Source organism: Rhineura floridana, chromosome 3 (assembly GCF_030035675.1).
Source record: "Rhineura floridana isolate rRhiFlo1 chromosome 3, rRhiFlo1.hap2, whole genome shotgun sequence".
NCBI classification, from domain to species: domain Eukaryota; kingdom Metazoa; phylum Chordata; class Lepidosauria; order Squamata; family Rhineuridae; genus Rhineura; species Rhineura floridana.
Genome location: NC_084482.1, coordinates 99,982,424 through 100,005,698, shown reverse-complemented (window position 1 = coordinate 100,005,698; position 23,275 = coordinate 99,982,424). Strand labels below are relative to the sequence as shown.

Here is a 23,275-nt window from a genome sequence, read left to right as displayed (position 1 = left end):
CACTCCTGCATGCCACTTATATAAATCTAGTCCGTAGAGTATGAATTCAGCAGCATCTTTTTCTGCTAATGTTTAATATCACACACATTTCTATACGTAGCAACCTACATCTTCAAGTCTGATCTGTCTTGCTCGCCCATTAGGTTAGCAACAATTTATGCAGTTAGCTGCACAAGTTTCAGTCAAAGAATTGTGTTACAGCCTGCTGCACATACTATACCTTTACTATTTCACTGTCACATGGAACAAAATAATAACTTCTGCAATAAGAAGAGCAATAAAAATGAGATTTTAGATGCTGCTTCTAGACTCCCTTCTGCCTTAACTTCTGGCTGTTCTCTAGACAGTTGACTTATAATGAAACAAACTTTCATCGTTATCTCCCACCCATTAGTCCCTAGTCTCTTTTTGTCAACTTGATTCAAAGCCATTAATCCCTCCCTGAGTTTACGTTTTCCATAGTCAAATCATCCTATGGCATTCCCCATTTTTAAAAGCAATATAACAACCCTTGGTAGGAGGCATTAAATAATATACCCATGCTTTCACCATTCTACTGCTTTAACATTAAATGTCAATAGCTGGGGAACACAATCCAGCCAAAAGTAAGCACTTTAAAGTCTCATTAATTTAAATGGGAAAGTTAACCATGTGCTTAAACAGCTCACAGTAAAATTATCAAGATTACAATATGTTTAAACTTTGAGCAGAACATGTGCTTTAAAAAAAAAGCACCTGTTCAATTTCTAGGAGGTTTATGCAGATAAACTTTCACCAGTTGATTATTTTAGGAAATAGTCCTTATTATGGAGGAAGTCCCACCTAAGCAAGATTAATCCATTATGGTTACAAGAACCCTTTCATGATCTTTCACTACAGAAGCAAATGCCTTAGGGAACATTACAGATGATTCAATACATTCATTTTAAAACAGTGTTGTGCTAAAACAGCTATTAAAAAAAAGAATATTTCTGCAGTATAAAATAGGGCAACTTCATGTCTGCCATTGAAAAGAATGACCATGTCATAGTATTTTTTTCATACCTGGAAAGCATCTTTGTCCCTTAGGCAAGCTCCAGTTTTCGGAATCTCTATGAACTCCAGTTAGGAAGACCAGCTGCCAACCCAGGTTAATAATAGAAATAAACCACATCCATCCAGAACCACAAGACTGTCAGGTGACAGACCGAGAGGACTGAATTTAACTGAAACAAAAGACGTTCCATGCTGAGCACAAAAAGGGGGAAGGGAACTGCCAAAGTTGAGGAGGGAAGTTTAACCTTAGAGGCAGGATTACAAAAAAGAGAAAAAATAGAAACCCTTACAGAAAAGAAACAGGTCCCTGGAGCAGTATCCGAGCGTTTGCACAAGGATCCATATATGTGTGCTGCCTTACAGTTTCATAACAGATAGCCTGCTTTTCCATTCTGTTGATCAGTCCAGAATTTTAACACAGCAAACATTGCCTGTTTTTTCCAGCTCCTTTGTCTCCTCAACAGACGACAGAAGATCAGTCTAATTCATCAGTGAGCTAAGTGCCCCCTTGGCAGCCAATATAGACTGTACATGCCAATTAATCTATCCTCCTCCTTTAGCGAAACCAATATGGGTTCAGCCTCATGACCAGGGTCTCCTGGCAGCTGTGGCTGCAATTGCGTACCTCCACAGTCCACATTTGTCAGAAATTCAGATTGATCGAAGGGAGAAAGACAACAAAGCAGCCTCCTCTCTTGCCACCTCCTCCTTCTCTTCCTCTCATTTTCTACATTCTTGGAAGCTGCAGGATGCCAGTGTTCAACCCTTGCTGACAAGCGCAGCCAGATGAGTGGAAAAGCAAGCCCTAACAGCCATCATGTGACCCAAAGCTGTCAGTATATGCCACCTGGATCTGCAATGAGCTTGCCAGCCAATCCCAGCTCTGCCTTAGATACATGCATTCAGATGTCATCATGATAATAAGGCCATTAACTGTTTAACCATGCAGGGTTCTTGTTTCGGTGTCTGATTTATTATTATTTAGCACAAGTGGGGAAATTATGCTTCTGATTATACCTTTTTATTGCACAGCTCTGGTACAAACCAGTGCAGCATGCCAGCAAATTTGAATGTAAAGATTTATTATGTCTCCTTCCCCTGAAATCTTCTCTCTCCAGCTCTCCCCAGCCTGGATCTTCTATAGGAACAAAGGAGGCACTGTTTGCTCTGTAAAGGCTCATTAATATTAGAAGCAAAATCCCAGAAACTGCAAAAAGAAAAGATGGCAATGTACAGCTCAAGACCCACTTAGAAATTGTGCCGTGCTTCCCAGCTGTAAATAATGTTTCCTAACTGTTCTTGGGGCAGCACACATATATTGCCCCTTGGAAGAAGGGCTGCTCTAGGAATCAAAAGCAAATCTTGTTGGATTTGACTTAAAATCTTGGACTAAAGGGCAATGGAAAACCATGAGGTCCTATGTGCTTGGCAGTGCAATCCGATACAGGAGCAAATCCTATTGCGTTGAATCAGATTTACTTCTGATTAAGTGTGTATAAGATTGCAGACCAAAAGGTGGTATAGTATATCTACAGCTGTCTTTCACATTGCCTTAATTACAGTATGTATAATTTCGAGAGCCGATTATAAAAGTAAATAAAAGTGGTAATTCAGGGCTGGTTTTTTAAAAAGTCGTTAGCTTGAAACCAAAGATTTTCAACAAATCTCTCTTTTTTTCAAAATGTAATTATAAATGTTGGAAGAAACAGTAATCATTTATTTTAATATAAATTGCCTCCTTAGAATACACCAAAATGATATTCCAGCATCTAACCGTGATGATAGAGTTAAAATCATCATTAATCTTACTTCAATTTTTTGACATTCATTTATTCAATAAATTTAAAATACAATTTCTTTAGTTTCAAGAGATGGTGGAAGAACGAAAAAATATTACATGGCAAAAAAAAAAATCCTCATAAGGATATTCCGGAAAATGTCCACATTTTCTGTGAGAAGCGTTCTTTAATTTTTTTTACACATTATATGAAGGAGTTTCTCAGGAGTCTCACAAACTGTAATTCACTTCACGAGCAGTTTTCCATCTGAGAACTCTGTATGTATTTGGATTATGCCATTTGTAGAATCCCAGAGTCTTAAGATTCCACCTGGAGGACTTCCCTTTGATGGATTCCAATGAAGAACACCAAGTGCCTGCAGAAAAGACACATTGGCCAGGATCCAAAGAACCATGCAATTAGTTTCACCCACAGAAGGCAGGTTTTGGATTTGGGTGTATCAAACAGCTCTCCCCACCATGCTGCATGGCAAAGTGCTATTTATTTATTTATTTCAGAATTTTTATACTCATCCCTTCCTCCAGATTGGACCACAGCACAGCTTACAACACAACACAAAGTATAAACAGCAATACAAAATGAAACAGAATAAAGTTATACATGTATTATTATTATTTAAAATGCAACACTAAGCCTAAACTCCAAGCAGCATCAGTTTCATCACGCTCCAAAGGACTGGATAAATAAATACATTTTCACCCATCATCTAAATATAACGAATGTGGAGGATTGTCATAGTTCATTTGGGAGGAAATTCTGTAAACAGAAAATTGAAAGTTAGAGGACTTTCAGTTTTGGCATAGAGATCTGCAGCTGAAGGGTTGAGGAATAATCCTACCGAGTTTGAAGACAGATAAGGGAAGCACAGAGAACAGAGCTCACTGAGTGTTTTGGGCACTGCTTGCCAAACGCCCAATAGCTCAGCGCTTCCCAAGCACCTTACAATGAGCTGGTTGTCGAGCATCTGGAAAGCTCTGTGAAAGGGACTTTGACAGGTGTCAATCACTTGATGTCATTGTGACATCAGATGATTGGCAGGCAGGTTGTCCCACCCACCTGCCAAAGTTGGCCCATGGGGATAGGAGGGGAAGATAACGATCCAGTCCATTGGGCTAAAACACTTCCCCGCCTCTGCTTTACACCACAGTTAAACTAAACCATGTTTTAAAGGTGAACACCCAGCATCTTGATGCATGGGGCAAAAATTGTGGGCACTTCACTCTTCCCCTGCTCCTGCTAAATACAGTTTAGTTTAACAGCAGCTTAAAGTACATGCGAATGAGGCCTCCTTGTTTTAGAGAAGGATCTGGGCCAGCAACTTAAGAGTTCAGAATATTGATTGTTTTGCTCTAACACTGCTTCTGATTGACTCCAGCAAATCTCACACATACAGGGAAATAAGTTCTCACAAATAAATAAATAAATAAATGCTTGAGGATATGGCCTATATTTAGGTTCAATATTCTTCCTCATGGTAATGGGGTTGCAGCCTCAGCTGGGCCTCACTTGATCTCTAGGCCCCAGTAAAGTATACCCTTCTCTCCCACCATGCTTGGGCAATACCTTCAGGAGTAGCATGCAGGGAAAAATAGTGGGAGAGGGCTATTGACCTCGTGTTCTGCTTGTGTGTTTCCAAGAGGCACACAGTAGTTGGCCACTGTGGCTAGGGTTAATGCCGTGCCCTCTATGATGATGGAAGGATGCTTCCAAGGTATTCCCCATGATGAGAGATTCTGTCCCATGTGGCTCAGGTGCTGTTGAGACTATAGCACACATGATTTTGTGTTGTAATTTTTACAAGGGTGCAAGGGATACGTTGCTGCTCTCCATTTTGGAACAGTTTCACAGCATATTTTGAAAATATGTTTAAACTGCAATTGCCTTTTATGTCATTTCAAATGTTGCTAAATTTTTAAGCATTGTTATTGACAATAGGGCTAAAATGCTTGGAGATTAACAGTCCATGGAGTAATTAGTTTTGTAATGTTTATATATTTGTAATGGCTGATGGATCAATAAACATATCTGGTTGCCACTGTGAGAAACAGGATGCTAGACACGAAAGGCACTTGGCCTGATCCAGCAGAGCTCTACTTCTGTTCTTAATGGGGACAATGCTGCCAAAGCGAAAAACTTTTACGTTCCAGTGAAATCAATGGCAGATACAAATGTTTACCTTTGGCTGTATTGTGCTAGTGAGGAATACAAGTACAGCCTATATTCAGTGACACCCTAGTTGCCAAAATGAAACCACATTACCTGCAAGCGTATATCTTACTCTCAAAAGATTAGTGATGTCAAAAGTGACCTTTTCTCCCCTGAGCAATGTAATGATGAGAAGTCAGTGAGCCCAGGGTAGTATGTAAATATTTATTAACAGGAGTAAGTTTCCATATTACCTCACTCTAACACCCATACACACATAGGAGCTTTTCAAAAATGAAGACACAAGTGCTGTCTGGTAAGTAACAAGGAAATACGTGAATGGATTTCAACTAAAGCCCAAGGTAATGACGACAAGCTGCATCAAATGTAAACAGAGCAACCAACAGCAGAAAAGATGCAAATAACATGCAGCTGTCCCGAAGAGCCCCCCAATACCTGAAATAAGTGCTGAGACCCCTACGTTTTACCTTAACTTGACAATTCAATGGCCTTGCCCTATTATATAGACCAGTGGTTCCCAAGCTTACACACACACACAAACCACTTGAAAATTGCTGAGGATCCTGGTGGACCACTTCATGATTTTTCTGCCTGCGGTAGCAATTATAATGTGATGTGCTGGATGCTGTATTATTTTTAATTGTATTATTACTTCTTTTATTTCTTACACTGTATTTTATTGTATTACAATTTGTATTCTGTAGCATTCACAATGTAATAAATAAAATTCAATATAAGAAATAAATGAATCAGTTACAATACAATTACATATTTAATGAATATTTAATGCAGACATGCCAAGGGCCACCTGAACGAAGCTCACAGACCACTGGTGGTCCACAGACCACAGTTTGGGAACCCCTGCTATAGACACTACTTTGGTTTATTTTACTTGTGTTTGAAGTAACACTTCAATTTTTAACAAATAAAATAAACTAAAAAAAAATGCTGTAGGCCACTGTTAATGCCTTTAAAAGGAGAGAGAAATCCTACTAAGAAACGAACAAGATAAAGAGCCTGTGTGCTTCTATCATATTAAAACAAGGTGAAGTACATTTGCAACAGAAATTCTCAACAACATACAAATCTGGCACCTCTTCTTTGTATTACAGTGAACCGCAGGTAGGACAAGCACACAAGCACCTGGCTGAATGCATAATTAAACTATGTGGAGGGCTGCAGCTCATTAGTAGGTGGCTTTCTCTGAAATGCTACCAGTTCCAAGCGCAGGACCAGCCAGACAGGCCCAGCTTCGCAGTCTCAATGCGTGGATGAGACGATGGTGTCGGGTGGAAGGGTTTGGATTTGTTAGGCACTGGGGAACATTTTGGGACAAGCCGGGCCTGTACAAAAGGGACGGGCTCCACTTGAACCAGAATGGAACCAGACTGCTGGCACTTAAAATTAAAAAGGTGGCAGAGCAGCTTTTAAACTGACTGAGGGGGGAAACCCGACAGGAGCTGAGAAAGGTCCGGTTCGGAATAAACCTCCCCCCTGGGATAAAAACCAAAGAAATGATGAAATTTTAAAAGGGGTAGGCCTAGAAGTAGGCATTGTGAGAGCAGGGGCACAGGATATAAATTCAGAAGAGCAAAATTACCACAGGCCTAACCACAAGTGCCAAAGACACTTGAAGAGAGACACTGCTTACAAGTGCCTGTACGCTAATGCTAGGAGCCTGCGAACCAAGATGGGAGAACTGGAGTGCTTGGTCTTAGAGGAGAGCATTGATATAGTGAGCATAACGGAGACCTGGTGGAATGGAGAAAACCAGTGGGATACAGTTATCCCTGGATATAAACTATATCGGAAGGACAGGGAAGGACATATTGGTGGCGGAGTCGCTCTATACGTGAAAGAAGGCATTGAATCCAGCAAGCTCGAAACCCCAAAAGAGGCAGACTCCTCCACAGAATCGTTGTGGGTGGTGATACCATGCCCCAGGAGGGACTTAATACTGGGAACGGTCTATCGTCCCCCTGATCAAAATGCTCAGGGAGACATTGAGATGAGATATGAAATTGAGGAAGCATCCAAACTAGGAAATGTGGTAGTAATGGGTGACTTCAACTACCCGGACATAGACTGGCTGCATATGTGTTCCAGTCATGACAAAGAAGCAAAGTTTCTAGATATTCTAAATGACTATTCCCTAGACCAGTTGGTCATGGAACCGACCAGAGGGACGGCAACCCTGGACTTAATCCTCAGTGGGGACCGGGACCTGGTGCGAGATGTAAGTGTTGTTGAACCGATTGGGAGCAGTGACCACAGTGCTATTAAATTAAACATACATGTAACTGGCCAATTGCCAAGAAAATCCAACACGGTCACATTTGACTTCAAAAGAGGAAACTTCACAAAAATGAGGGGACTGGTAAAAAGAAAGCTGAAAAACAAAGTTCAGAGGGTCACATCACTCGAAAATGCTTGGAAGTTCTTTAAAAACACTATATTAGAAGCTCAACTGGAGTGCATACCGCAGATCAGAAAAGGTACCACCAGGGCCAAGAAGATGCCAGCATGGTTAACGAGCAAAGTCAAGGAAGCTCTTAGAGGCAAAAAGTCTTCCTTCAAAAAATGGAAGTCTTGTCCGAATGAAGAAAATAAAAAAGAACACAAACTCTGGCAAAAGAAATGCAAGAAGACAATAAGGGATGCTAAAAAAGAATTTGAGGAGCACATTGCTAAGAACATAAAAACCAACAACAAAAAATTATATCAATACATTCAAAGCAGGAGACCATCTAGGGAGACGATTGGACCCTTGGATGATAAGGGAGTCAAAGGTGTACTAAAGAACGATAAGGAGATTGCAGAGAAGCTAAATGAATTCTTTGCATCTGTCTTCACAGTGGAAGATATAGGGCAGATCCCTGAACCTGAACTAACATTTGCAGGAAGGGATTCTGAGGAACTGAGACAAATAGTGGTAACGAGAGAGGAAGTTCTAAGCTTAATGGACAATATAAAAACTGACAAATCACTGGGCCCGGATGGCATCCACCCGAGAGTTCTCAAAGAACTCAAAGGTGAAATTGCTGATCTGCTAACTAAAATATGTAACTTGTCCCTTGGGTCCTCCTCCGTGCCTGAGGACTGGAAAGTGGCAAATGTAACGCCAATCTTTAAAAAGGGATCCAGAGGGGATCCCGGAAATTACAGGCCAGTTAGCTTAACTTCTGTCCCTGGAAAACTGGTAGAAAGTATTATTAAAGCTAGATTAACTAAGCACATAGAAGAACAAGCCTTGCTGAAGCAGAGCCAGCATGGCTTCTGCAAGGGAAAGTCCTGTCTCAGTAACCTATTAGAATTCTTTGAGAGTGTCAACAAGCATATAGATAGAGGTGATCCAGTGGACATAGTGTACTTAGACTTTCAAAAAGCGTTTGACAAGGTACCTCACCAAAGGCTTCTGAGGAAGCTTAGCAGTCATGGAATAAGAGGAGAGGTCCTCTTGTGGATAAGGAATTGGTTAAGAAGCAGAAAGCAGAGAGTAGGAATAAACGGACAGTTCTCCCAATGGAGGGCTGTAGAAAGTGGAGTCCCTCAAGGATCGGTATTGGGACCTGTACTTTTCAACTTGTTCATTAATGACCTAGAATTAGGAGTGAGCAGTGAAGTGGCCAAGTTTGCTGACGACACTAAATTGTTCAGGGTTGTTAAAACAAAAAGGGATTGCGAAGAGCTCCAAAAAGACCTCTCCAAACTGAGTGAATGGGCGGAAAAATGGCAAATGCAATTCAATATAAACAAGTGTAAAATTATGCATATTGGAGCAAAAAAATCTGAATTTCACATATACGCTCATGGGGTCTGAACTGGCGGTGACCGACCAGGAGAGAGACCTCGGGGTTGTAGTGGACAGCACGATGAAAATGTCAACCCAGTGTGCGGCAGCTGTGAAAAAGGCAAATTCCATGCTAGCGATAATTAGGAAAGGTATTGAAAATAAAACAGTCGATATCATAATGCCGTTGTATAAATCTATGGTGCGGCCCCATTTGGAATACTGTGTACAGTTCTGGTCGCCTCATCTCAAAAAGGATATTATAGAGTTGGAAAAGGTTCAGAAGAGGGCAACCAGAATGATCAAGGGGATGGAGCGACTCCCTTACGAGGAAAGGTTGCAGCATTTGGGGCTTTTTAGTTTAGAGAAAAGGCGGGTCAGAGGAGACATGATAGAAGTGTATAAAATTATGCATGGCATTGAGAAAGTGGATAGAGAAAAGTTCTTCTCCCTCTCTCATAATACTAGAACTCGTGGACATTCAAAGAAGCTGAATGTTGGAAGATTCAGGACAGACAAAAGGAAGTACTTCTTTACTCAGCGCATAGTTAAACTATGGAATTTGCTCCCACAAGATGCAGTAATGGCCACCAGCTTGGATGGCTTTAAAAGAAGATTAGACAAATTCATGGAGGACAGGGCTATCAATGGCTACTAGCTGTGATGGCTGTGCTCTGCCACCCTAGTCAGAGGCAGCATGCTTCTGAAAACCAGTTGCTGGAAGCCTCAGGAGGGGAGAGTGTTCTTGCACTCGGGTCCTGCTTGCGGGCTTCCCCCAGGCACCTGGTTGGCCACTGTGAGAACAGGATGCTGGACTAGATGGGCCACTGGCCTGATCCAGCAGGCTCTTCTTATGTTCTTATGTTCTTATCCCAGATTCACAAAAGCATCAGAGCTAAGCATCGACAAACTCCTAGAGATACGAAGCCAGATGGTTTTTCCTTCCCTTTTTGGATTACAATTGGATTGATTTGCTGAGGATTAAAAGCCAAAAGCAGCGGGAGCCTTCCCTTAGCCTCTTACATCATGTAATCTCTGTGAATTAAATGGGCATGCAAGTAGAACCCATCTCAGATTAAATCACAATGTGAACTGGCCCTGAGATCAATTGACCAATGATCTGACTCATTATAAGCTTCTTATGCTCCTGTGCTCCTAACTATATTGTCCAATTCTGGTTAATTATACAGCCACGGTAGTGGCCAGTGTGGATTTTTCACATTCTGCAATATTAAATTGAAAATACCCCCCATGCCATTCCGATGCTTCCCGTAAGCTCATTTCAAAACAAAAGCTTACCAAATTTATAGTCCTGAACTCAGAAATGCTTGCTTAACAACCCTCTCAATTTTCATGCCGATACACAAAACAGTCAGAGAGAATAGAGAATTCAAAGTCTAAAGAGAGAGAAAAAAACCCGAGAGCCCTTTTGGACTTTATTATCTGAGAGTTCTTATAATCTGTTGAAATTCATTAAAAATCAGACATGTTCACAGAGTACCTGTAATCCTGTTAATGACCTTGCCCCATACTCTTGTTGACCATTGAACCGCGGCCTGGAAGCGCAAAGATCAGAGGGCGCAGGCGTTTATAATCTTGGCTCTATCGGATTCTCAACTGATGTGTGTGAGAGATGAGCCGTCGGCTAAACAGATGTGGGACGCGTTGCAGGATTTGTCCCAGGAATGGCAGCGGAGGCAGAAGGCGCAGAGAGCCGAGCTGATGGAAGCTGTCAGAAGCAAGGAGGAGAAAAGTGCCGAACCGGAGGAGGCAGCCGAAAGCAAACAGGATTACAAGCAGCAGCTGTTAAAGTCTTGTTATGCCTGTGGGGCTCGTGGGCATCTCCGAAAAGACTGTGCAGTCAAGCGAAACTCCAGGGATGGAGGCTTGAAGCAGGGAAGTGTGAACTTTGTTTGTAAACAGAAGCCACAAACTTTAGCACCTATTGACTGGCTTGTTGACAGTGGGGCAAGCCATATATTAATCAAAGACAGAAGTTTGTTTTATGCTTCAGAAGAAGTGCAGGATTTTGTGCAACTTGCGGATGGATCACAGAAACGGGTGGAAGCCCGAGGACTGGTGAGATTTAATAAACTTGGGATAATGTCAGAATGTTTGTTTGTTCCAGAATTGGCTCATAATATTTTATCAGTTCAAAAACTGGTGAATTCTGGGTATTGTGTAGCATTTGATAGAGGAAAATGTTTTATGCAGAGAAGAGGCAAAGTTGTCTGTCAGGGTTTTATGACACAAGGGCAGTTTAGAATGACCGTGGGTGTGAAGTGTGCTGATGCCTTGAGTTTAATGGGGCGGAAAGAGAATGACGGTCAGTGCTGTAAGAAGACAGCTGTTAAAGCACACAGCCACAGTATTCATGTAATGCAGTCAGGCTGATGCCTGAAAGAGTGCATCGCAGCCGAGTTTACAAGCCACAGGGTAAGAGACGTGGCAAACGTGCACCTAGAGCACAAGAGAATGCATATGTGAGAGTTTGGTGTCCAGAAACACAAGCGCAAACATTTAAACCAGATCTTGACATAAATCTGAAAGGCACGAAGACAAAGAGTCTGGTTTTGTCAGGAGCAAAGACAGGAGGTCTTGAATGTTTTGTGGATGCAGATCATGCAGGGGAACTGAGCAGTCGTAAGTCAACCTCTGGCATAGTTGTGATGTGGCACGGGTCATGCATTGACTGGAGCAGCAAGAAACAAAACATGGTGGCTGACATAATGACCAAGCCTTTGTGTGAGGAGAAATTTGGCAAACTGGTGACAAGGCTTGGAATGAGTTGAAATTTAATTGAATAAAGTTCTAGCTAAATGTACAGAGATGTTCTGAAATGTACTGTAATGTACTGAGATGTAATTTGGAACTGTATTGCAAGATGTATTGGAGAAATGTATTGTTGTTATTGTTGTAATGAGTTACAGACATGATGGGAAAAAGGGGGGATTGTTGACCATTGAACCGCACTGTCACTGAGTCTGTTTTCCATCAAGTCTGAAAAACTGTAACTAGGGGGAGTTATGTCTTTGCCCAGTCTGGGAACGGACTGCCAAGGCCGTTGCTATGGTAGCCATCGCGATAAACTGGGAAAAGTTCTAGCAGCTATCTGTGTTAAGCTGAGTCTTCTGTGTATTGCCTCTGAACTGAGAGGTTCTCTTCTGTGTTTACCTTTAGAGAGAGAGGTACCAGAAGGGGGGTGACTGAAGAAACTCTACATGTATTTACTCTTAAGCCTTTGGCCATAATGTCTTAATAAAGACTCTTAACATGCTCTAATGCTCTGAAGAAGTTTCTTGCTCAACTTAACTCCAACGTAATGTATGCTGTTTCACGCAACAACGCACACACATCAACAACTCTGACCTTCAACTTCTGCAGTTTAAAAGTTTAAAAAATGCTTGCCTGATTTTTAATTAATTTAAGAAATTTTGGCTTGAACCCAATGATAGTGTCGGGAATGCTCAGTAAGAATATACTGTCAGTGTTCTAAAAGCCAGACTCACAGCTGCTGGGCTTGTCTAATCAAGGGGCCACAACCACACCAGACTTTGATTTCACTGAAGACAGTCATGGCTTCCCTCAAAGAATCCTGGGAAGTGTAGTTTGTGAAGGGTGCTGAGAGGAGACTCCTATTCCCCTTAGAGAGCTCCAGTGGCCAGACTGGTTTAACAGTCAGCCACTCTGACTGAAGGTCTGTGAGGGGAACAGGGCATCTCCTGGCAACTCTCAGCACTCTTCACTAACTACACTTCCCAGGACTCTTTGGGAGAAGTTAGGACTGTCCAAAGTGAAATAAAGGCCTGGTGTGGATGTGGCCTGGGACAGCTTTGGTTTAAATTTGGGTGGGAGGCTACATGTGCCTGCTGTAGAATAAAAAGGTGGGGGAAACGCTGAAAAGCAATGACACTGTTCACAATTTTTTCCTTTTGGAAAGGTAGGAGGCTTCCCCTCTCCCAGTGCCCATCCACCCAATCTCCTCCCCTCTCCCTCCTCCTACCCTCCCTGTCCCTCCCCCTCCCCCAGGGAGACCAGAGTTTGAATCCCCACACAGTCATGAAGCTCACTGGGTGACCTTGGGCCAGTCACAATATCTCAGAGAGGAGGTCAGGTCTCCTGCTCTCCTGGTGCATTCACTAGAGCTGCCCAATTTCCCTTCTTTTTAAAAGTTTGATAGAAATATCTGTAGGCTATAGGTACGTTCTTAAACCGCAAGGTTTTTTGCCTATTAGTGAATCAATTAAAACACAACTTTCAACATATAGCTTAAGAACATAAGAAGAGTCTGCTGGATCAGGCCAGTGGCCCATCTAGTCCAGCATCCTGTTCTCACGGTGGCCTACCAACTGCCCATAGGAAACCCGCAAGCAGGACCGAGTGCAACAGCACTCTCCTCTCCTGCGGTTTCCAGCAACTGGTATCCAGAAACATACTGCCTCTGACTATGGTGGCAGAGCACAGCCATCATGGCCACGCACCATTGATAGCCTTATCCTCCATGAATTTGTCTAATGTTCTTTAAAAGCCATCCAAGTTGCTGGCCATCACTGCCGCTTGTGGGAGCAAGAGGCAGTGATAGCCACCAACTTGATCCTGCAAGAATTCCACATGTAAAATGCCATCAAGTTAATGGAAGCTGGGTGCATGCAAAACTTTGGTTAAAGTTTCATTCTGCAATCCCCAAAAGTTCAAAAAGCAACACTGGGAAAGGCTGAAAGTGAATTCTTTTCCTATCTATATATCACAAGTTATCTTTCATGGATGCTAAAAAAGATACAGCTTTCTCTGTTTAACGCTGAATGAATAAGTTAAAGATAGCTAAAGTAAAAATAAACTAGGCGAGAAAGAACTTGATGCATAGTTAAACTACAGTGGAACACCAGAGTTTGTTTGTATCCAGTTCCTTATTGCAATCTATTATAAATAGACACCAAACAAGCCTACATAATACCAACTGGTACTGCAAGACAACAGGGCATTCCCCCCCCCAACCAAACAGTTATTTTATTGTGCACCCCCAGAAAATGTGAATAGTACAGTGTTGTGTGCATTTACTGGAAAGATTTCAGGAAGGAAAAATACTAGTGCAACATTGATCTTGGCTATTCTACTGAGGTTGCTATCTGTGTTTCTCACAATAACGGGGGAGGGGATGCCTTGTGTATCTAAAGATTAGATCCTGATATGTCATGTCACATTTTCAAAGAGTATGCTCACTTTTTTTTGCAACGTAATTTTGGGTACAATTCAGATGACTGTTTTGACCCAGTGCTTGCCCTTCTGTTTTCATTTGCTAACCTGGCATACAAGACGACAATCATGCTGCCAGTAAAAAAACAACAATAAAATAAACATATTTTGTAAAGAAATAAGGACAAAAAATAGACCAATGAAGTTTCTCCTTATGGTGAGAGCCCCTCCAATGGCTTTTCCAGCCCTCCTTTGCACAAACTACTATTCATGCCATGATAAGAAGGCTTGCATGAGCAGCAATTTCACAACTTAACCAGCAAGGAGGCCAACTGCACCAACTCTTGGTCAGAGCAGTGATTTGTCTAACCCAGAGGTGGGCACTAGGCAGACTTTGTTTTTATTACTAGAACCCCCAACGCATACCAACCACAGCCAGGTGCAAAAGACATACAATTAGAATTAAAAAACAAAACAACCCAGAATGTCTCTGAGTACATTGTGAGCCTGAGAATTTGTTTTCAGCATCAGAAGTGACCTGGACAAAAGTCTGGTAGTGGCTTTCCATCTATTTCTACAAGGAAAAAGTGTCATTTACTGACCCTAGGACAAGGAGGAGAGAAGCACATTCTTTCCAATACAGTAGGGCCCCGCTTCTCGGCACCCCGCTTTTCGGCGTTCCGCTAATACGGCGCCAGTGGGGCAATCAGCTGGAGCGGGGGCTGGGGCTCTCCGCTCTCCAGCTGATCTTGCTGGAGGAGGGAAAGATCAGCTGTAGTGCACTACAGCTGATCTCCTCCTCCAGTGCGATCAGCGGGTTAGGTTCCACACCCCCGCACTACACCTGATCTCCTCCTCAGGCATGATCAGCGGGTTAGGTTCCAGACCCCTGTGCTACAGCTGATCTGCTTTTCAGCGGTTTTCGCTTTTTGGTGGGGATCTGGAACCTAACATGCCATATGAGTGGGGCCCTACTGTAATGTTTGATGACCTGATGCAGGGGGGGAAATCCAGAGAGTTTCCCCTTTGTTTTATTTACTTAGTTTTTTGAGATGATTGTAAGGGTGTGCCTTTTTTGTGGACAAGCATTTGTCTAGGATTCCTTGTGCCTTGGTATGCAAAAGCACATTTGTATTTGCCTGGGAAATGAGAGTACCGATAAAAGCATTCATGTATGCCCATGTGGGTATGAAAGCATGCCCATGCTTGTGCCTGAAGAAATGCATGAAAACATGCAATGCTTGAGAAATGCCAGGTAGGATCATCTCGGTGGTGGTGCCCCAGTTCTGGAAATTCCTCCTTCAGGAAATATGCCCACCTCCAACACATGATGGTTTTTAAGAAGCAACTTAGAAACACATCTCTTCACGTTGGCATTTGAGTGAGGACTGTAGGCTGGAAACATTTGTTTCAAATCACCGCTAAACTGTTTTTATAGTTAAATTATTTTAACTGATGCTTGCATTATGTGATGTGCTGTTTTTATGGTATTGTGTGGATTTCCATGGATCCCTTGTGATGACATATGACAGCTCTAGCAACAGAACATCCTGGCTAAGAATGCCAATGGCTGCTCTGGCTGTACTGTAGGATGCTTTTATACAAGCACGGTCATAGTCCTTTAAAGGTTTCACAGACTATTAAAAACTATTAAATGTTCCCATTTACTCACTTTTGTTTTTGTTGTTGTTTTAGAAAAGACTTTGAAGATACTGCATGGTTTTCTAGAACAAAGAACTCAAATTCTAAGCACTACAATTAAAATCAAACTCAAAAGGTGCTTAAAACAGGCACCTCTGAGATCCCAGCCCTGCTAGCATGGTTGCAGGGCAAGTTAAGCAGTATATAGTAGAGGGGAAAATTCTGGTGAACACAACTCCAGGAATGAGGAGCAATAAAGTCATCTGCTCGAATGCCAGGGTAATGGACGATGCTCAATGCTCCGGGAAGTGAATCAGATAATAATAAAGCTTCCATATTTGTTTGTGATAGACTAGCACAGGAGGAAGTCAGAACATTAGGAAAATAATCAGAGGCTAGATCCTTCTTTCTTTTTCTTTGATGGCGCCCCTGCTTCAAGCTAGCAGCTTAAATAGTTTGGGGGGGCACAAGGAAACAGCGATATTAAACCTTTCCAGAGGAACACCATGTGAAATGAAACTAAAAAAAAAAAGTATTGGAAGCTGGGAAGTGTGAACCTCACAAATCTATCGCAATGGCAAAAGATCTGTCTCTAGCTGGGCTACTGGATTGAACTGGGAGTGGAGTCGCCAGACACAGACTAGACCACAAAACTTGATCACATGGTCACTGCCTTTCCAGGGCACTAGGGGAAGTTAACTTGTCAGTAACGGATGCCTTGTTGATCCCAAATCTGAAATTACATTCACACACCTTGCAGGACTCGGTGGACCCAGCTTCACCTCGTGCTGCCACTTGGAGCTCGCCTTCCATGCCCCGCACTTCTACCTACACTGCCTTGGCAAAAACGGCATCCTTGTCGATGACGCCTTCCAGCGCAGGGGCAGTCCGGGCCTCCAGCTGCCCCCGCATCCTTCTGTTTGCCATTTTTGGGATCCCCTGGGAAGCCTGTGAGACTTTGGGGGTGATTTGTGTGTGTTGGACCCTGGGTGAGAGCCAGGATGGATGGGTGGAGTTCTGGGTGAGAGCCAGGATGAGAGATGTTGAGTGGAGAACTGCAAGGCAATTGTTTTAATATTTGTTAATTTGTATTATGCATGCATTTGTATTGTGGCTTCATTGTATATTTCTATAATATTTGCTGTTTTATCTTCTGTACACTGCTTAGAGATTTTTATACATATTAAGCGGTATAGAAATGGCTTAAATAAATAAACAAAATAGTAACACTTATTTGCAAGATGAGAGCCAGTGTGGTGTAGTGGTTAAGGTGGTGGACTACAACCTGGGAGACCAGGGTTCAAATCCCCACACAGCCATGAAGCTCACTGGGTGGCCTTGGGCCAGTCACTGCCTCTCAGCCTCAGAGGAAGGCAATGGTAAAACCACCTCTGAATACCGCTTACCATGAAAACCCTATTCATAGGGGCGCCATAAGTCGAGATTGACTTGAAGGCAGTCCATTTCCATTTTTTTCATTTGCAAGATGGTTTGCATTTCTAATCAACAGCTTGTTAAAGCTCAATGTGTTTTCAGGAGCAGCTCACCTGGTGCTTCCCAGCAGCAATGTCACTGCTGCATATCAATAGGAAAAGGGGTGAAGCTGCAGCAAAGGTCAGGGCTGTGTAGGTATACTGGAGGAGCCAGTCTGGTGCTCCCACTGGTGTGCCTGTGCAGCCTCAACTTAGCTGCTGTCTTACCCCTCCTTCTCCTGATAAGCAGCACTTATGCCCCTGCCGGGAGACTACTGCTCCAGCTCCACCCCACTTGTTGTCAAGAGCCCCATGTGGGGTGGCAAGAACAAAGAAGAGTCAGACTTTGAGTGGGAAGGAAACACCAGTGATGTGTCTTGAGGCATGCAGGAGTCTGTAAGCTCCCACACTGCAGCCAGTGACAGTTCCTCCCCACAGATCCAGTTACCAGCGAGGGCTCCCATCCGGGTCAGGAAGATGTTTCTCCGCCTACCATTCACCCCCTTACTCTGCCACCGTCACTGCGCAGTTCCCCTCCTGCTGTTGGTGAGGACCTCACTAAGGCAGGCCAGCCGCCCTCACCCCAGACTCATAGGAGGTGGCACCAGCAATCTCAACAGGCTCACTATCCCTCTGAGAAGGAGAGCTCATCTGCGTGTGGACTCTCCACGGTGACACTTCGTCCACATAAGGTCGGTGAGGAGGCATGTTTAGCTGCTGCGACAACATCTTAGTGCAGAGTAGCCATGCCTAGTTTTTCCTAGTAATTAACCTGAATCCTGTGTAATCTGTAAACCGATTCATGAATTGCTCTAAACTGAAACTTTCCATTAAACCTACTAAAGAAAAGCACACCTCTGCATTCATGACTGACTTTAGCGGGTTCGGGCAGGATACTTGGTCAGTCCCTTCTGTGTGTTTTACAAGTTGAATCTATGCAGTCTGAAGTAAGCGCCACTGAGTTCAATGGAGCTTACTCATAGGAAGCTATGTTTAGGATTGCAGTCACGCCAATCTTAATAAATTGAGTATTATGTACTACAATAGTGTTTGGAAATGTGTAGGTAGGGGTGTGTATATGAATTCAATACAGGTGACTGTTTTTGGACTTTTCTTGGGGTCAAGGCTAAAAAGACAATCTTGATAAGCACCAGCATTTAAAAATTTACCACTACACCACTGCAGGTAGGTATGGGGAAGATGCATAGCTGATATAGTTCCTGCAGAGTGCCACTAAGTGGCTACATACAGGACTTGCTCCTTTATCCTTAGGGTGTGAAATCTTCCTTAAAGCACTTTGCATTTTTTAAAAAACTGCTTCAACGTAAAACATTATAAAAGCCATACAACCCTGGAGCCCAAATATGTGGCAGAGGTTGCCAAAACTGAGAAAACAACCCATTTATAGAGATATACTTTTACCCACCCTGCAGAAATCATTAGTCAAATCTTATATGGAAAATTGCCTTGCCTCTGAAAGCGATCTGGCTAATGGAAGTCTGGGAGCTCTCATTGGCTGTAATCCCTACCTATATAATTGATTAAAGTGACTGCACTTGTGACTGGGTGATAATTGAGAAGAGACAAGTATTTGTCAATCAGACTGTTACAGAGTGTTGGTAAGCTGACACTATTAGAAACTAGCTCTTACATTTCAACCAGCTCTAGTGGCTCTCAGCTGCCTACCCCAGATGCTCACCAAGCTAAAAAGGTATGAGGCAAGAACAGCTGGAAAACAAACCCAACTTTGGGGACACAAACCATGGTTTCTTTTATCGTCTGTGAGACACCTCATAGTTAACTTGTGGTTTGTTACACAAACCATGTCTTAAACTGTAGTTTAGCATTAAGTGCAGACCGGGATGTTCATTTCTAAATAAGCACCATCAGCTTCAGCTTCTATTGCTAGAGAAAAAGTCATTGTGATTGATCCCTGAAGTTCAAAATAATGTTCCATAGAAATTGGAAAAGTGCCTTCTTTAATGTCTTTTCTCATCAAGTCTGGTACAAGTTAGAGGGAGATTATATACTTGCAGCCCATTCTACCCAGAACCCTTTACTTTTAGATGCACCAGTTAATCAAGGCAGGATTTCAATTTTAATTAATGCTGCAATTCTATATATAATTTCTGTACAATTTCTTGAAAGTATCCTACTAATAAAAGCGTACTAGCATCCTATTAAAGTTTAACACATCTCACATCCACTTCACAACTAGAGTCAGATGCTAGTCAAGGACTCATGCGTATCCAGGTCAGGCAAAAAAGGGTGGTAGAGCTGGGTTCACAGTGATCAAATTCTCAGCCATGTTAATAGGATATGTTTGGTTAAAATGTCATGTCGGCCTTATGGTACATCCATGAGGCAACTACATATACTCTCTTATCGCTGCACATCTTTTACTCCTACACATGTGCAGTTCTCACATTCCTTAGACATATGCAAATAAAGACCTGATTTGAATATTCAATTCTGGGCTCATCAAGCCACAATTTAACAACTGGGAATGAGCAATGGAACTGGACAGCCCCTCCTCATCTCTTCCTTCTTTCCTCAGAGCTTACATCCTGGTTTAATCAAACCACAGTTCACCATTACATCTGAAATGGGAAACTGTGGTTTAATGTTAATTTACTAACCAGGATCTTAACCTACAGCTTGAACCTGGCTTAAGATCCTGGTTACTAAAACAGACATCAATCTAAAATTATCTGTTTCAGATGCAATGAAATCAGAAGTTTAATTCAAGCAGGATGTAAGCACTAAAGGAAGGAGAAGGCAAGTGAAAGGGAGGGATGAGGAGGCAGCAGAACATGGTCTCTCTGCTCGACTGAGCTCCTCAACTATGGCAAAACAGTCTCCCAGCTTATTTTCTTTTTTATATTTTATTATGCGTACTGCAGCTGTCATGTCATATACTGAGTCAGCCCACAGGTCCATGTAGCTCAATACTGTCTACCCTGACTAGCAATACTTCTCTACATCAGGGACAGGGAAACAGATGTTGTTGGACTCCATCTTCCCCAGCCAGCATGGCCAATGGTCAGAGATGATGTGAGCAGGAGTTCAGCAATACTGGAGGGCCACAAGTCCTCCACTTTTGCTCTATAGTTTCAGAGAAGAGTCTTTCCCAGCCCTCCCTGCAGATGCCAGGACTTGAACCTGGAACCTTTAGCATACAAAGGCTTATTCTTATATTTATTACCCACCCTTTACCAGCAGGTCCAGCTAATAACCTATGGCCTTCCAGATCCTTTTCAAGCCTCCCTACAGACATGCCACAGAGTTCTCACAAACCCTACGAATTCCAATGCAAGGAGAAACTGGACAGTTTGTTTCTGCTTTCATCTCCACTACCAAGAGAGCACCCCATGGTAATTCACACATTGGGGGGGGGAAGGCAAGCAGGTGGAAGACTGAATGAAAAGTCAAACCATCTCCCACCACCAGCAATTTTTTCCAATGGAGCTTTTAAAGGTACATTAACACCCCAGTCTCTCATTCCAGGCAGATGGCACTCCCAGAACTATGGCTGGAAAAAGCATGGAAAAGTATTCTATAGGACAGTGATGAAAATACATGGCATGATAACCAGGGCTTCATCAAGTTAATAGTTGAAGGCACATTATATATGTAATATATAATATGTAATCCAACCACTTTGTTACAATAGGCACATCCAATCTGGAGCTAAAATGAAAATAATCCCTTTGTCATGTGTATGCATATGCTTATCCTATTTTGATGAAAAGACCAAACTTCTGAAACTGCACTGGTGCAACCTCCTATGAACTAATGGGGATTTGTGTCAAGAATTTGACGGTTCTTGTCTGCAACAGGGGTCACTTGGAGCCAATACCATTTGGCGATCATGGAATGATTTTTGAAATGATCTTATCTATGCTGGAACTGGTGACCCATATTATTTTTCTTGAATCAATTCTCTTAGGCTGTTCTCTTGGGAGTCATTTAGAAAGTCCTGAAAATATATACGAAGACCATCAATTATTTGGATTTTTCTGACATTGCTAGATTAACTTTATTTTTCTCTGTGCTGATTCAATTCAGCACCACTACAATTCATCATGTAAGGGACTGCGTGTGCAGGAGTGGGGAAGAGACGAGGAATTAAAAAGGTAGCAGTTGGTTACCACCCATGCTTTCAGGCATAAGGATAAAACAAGTTGTAAGCAGGGTGCTCCCAAGATTTACAACAACCAGTATATGAGTCCTGTTTGACTCTGTCCCTCATGTGACTGCTTCACTAGGTGTTGATTCATTCAGTCATGAGACACAAATGAGACTTGAGCAAACAAGGATGCAAGGTCTAACCTCAAAGGAATGGTAATGCTTGTTCTGCCAGTTTATTGCATTAGCAACGCAAAAGAGGGAAATGCAGTCCGCAAAAGGCAAAGTACTTTTTTGTAGTTGTGAATGGATTGCAACTTTAGTTGTTGTTTCAAGCAAATCCCTGAAAGAGTCAGGCTCTCTTGCCTGGAAGAACTCTTTTTCCTTTTATTCTTGCTTTCCTTTTGTTAATTAATTTGCTTCAAATGTACAGTCAGCATTCAAGTCACTTTGGCTGCAATCCTGCACACACTCTTTTGGGAGTAAGTCCCACTGAGCACACTAGGACTGATGCGCAGGATGCCCTCTAGGATGCACACCGTAACACGGTGAGGAGGTTTGAGAGTGTCAAAGAAGCTGAGAGCAATGCCCTCAGGAGTCTAGATCAAGGGGTTAGACTCCTAGCAGGGGCACCCAAGGCGGAATGGTCAAAGCTGAGACACTAGACTAAGATGCATCCAGATTCAGAGGAAGGCAATGGTAAACCACCTCTGAATACCTCTTACCACGAAAGAAGAAACGGGGTTGTTTTAAAAGTGAGAAGTGATGTTGCAAAAGCAATTAGGTATAATGCAAGCTCTGAGCGAGTGATATAAATGAGATTAAACAGGAAACCAAGTAACATAACCATCATCCAAGTCTGTGCTCCAACGGCAAATGCAGAAGAAGAGGAATTGGAGAGATTTTACGCAGAAGTACAGGAAGAAATAGATCACACACCAAAACAAGATGTGCTGATAATCATGGGGGACTGGAATACAAAGGTAGGGAACAGAGAAGAACTAGGAATTGTGGGGAAATGGGGCTTAGGAGATAGAAATGTAGCAGGAGAGAGACTTATTGAATTTGGTGAAGCCATTAATTTGTTTCTTGCAAACACATTTTTTGAGCAACCGAAAAGACAACTGTACACGCGGACATCACCAAATGGTCAGTATAGGAATCAAATTGATTATTTAATTGGTAACAGAAGATGGAGAAGTTCCATACTTTCTGCGAAAACAAGACCAGGAGCAGACTTCAGTACAGATCATGAAATGGTCATATCAAAAATCAGAGTAAAGCTAAAGAACAACAAAGCAATCATAATGCCAAAATACAATTTAAACATCCCAGAATATAAATGTCAAATAAGGAACAGATTTGAGGCTTTAAACTTAGTTGACAGAGAACCGGAAGAACTATGGAGTGAAGCCAGAGACGTTATCAGGGAAGAATGCAAACAGACAATACCTGTAGTTAAAAAGAGAGAAAGATCTCAATGGATGACTGAAGAAACTCTTAAAAGCGAGGCATCCAGAGCACAGCCTTGTCCTGATTTCTTGGATGAGTTTCAGTTGGTACAGCCTGAGGACATTGACAAGGTGCTTGGACAGGTTCGTGCAACCACTTCTGTGCTTGATCCTTGCCCTTCTTGGCCAATAAAACCTAGCAGGGATGGAACAGATGGCTGGGCCAGGGAAGTGATTAATGCCTCTCTGCGAGAGGGGGTGGTCCCTGGCTGCCTGAAAGAGGTGGTAGTGAGACGACTCCTGAAGAGACCCTCCCTGGACCCAGAAAATTTTAATAACTATAGGCCACTGGCAAATGTTCAATTCCTGGGCAAGGTCCTTGAACGAGTAGTGACAGGCCAGCTCCAGACACTCTTGGATGAGACCAATTATCTGGATCCATTTCAGTCGGGTTTCAGGCCTGGTTTTGGCATGGAAGCAGCCTTGGTCGCCCTGTTTGATGACCACTGTCAAGAGAGAGACAGGGGGAGTGTGACTCTGTTGATTCTCCTTGATCTCTCAGGGTCTTTTGATACCATCAACCATGGTATCCTTCTGGGA

General features: G+C 42.6%; 1 protein-coding gene across 3 annotated transcripts in view; it reads right to left on the bottom strand.

The window, feature by feature from the left end:
• FNIP1 (folliculin interacting protein 1) overlaps positions 1–23,275 on the bottom strand; it is a 132,529-nt gene that overhangs the window by 76,045 nt on the left and 33,209 nt on the right. Inside the window, exon 1 of one of the 3 annotated variants that reach the window (XM_061617084.1) lies at positions 1,045–1,699. The exons of the other annotated variants lie outside the window; for them this stretch is intronic. Coding sequence (XP_061473068.1) covers positions 1,045–1,055 — 11 coding nt within the window. The 5' untranslated portion in view covers positions 1,056–1,699. Of the gene's footprint in view, positions 1–1,044; positions 1,700–23,275 lie in introns of those variants that run through there. 3 annotated transcript variants of the gene reach the window in all.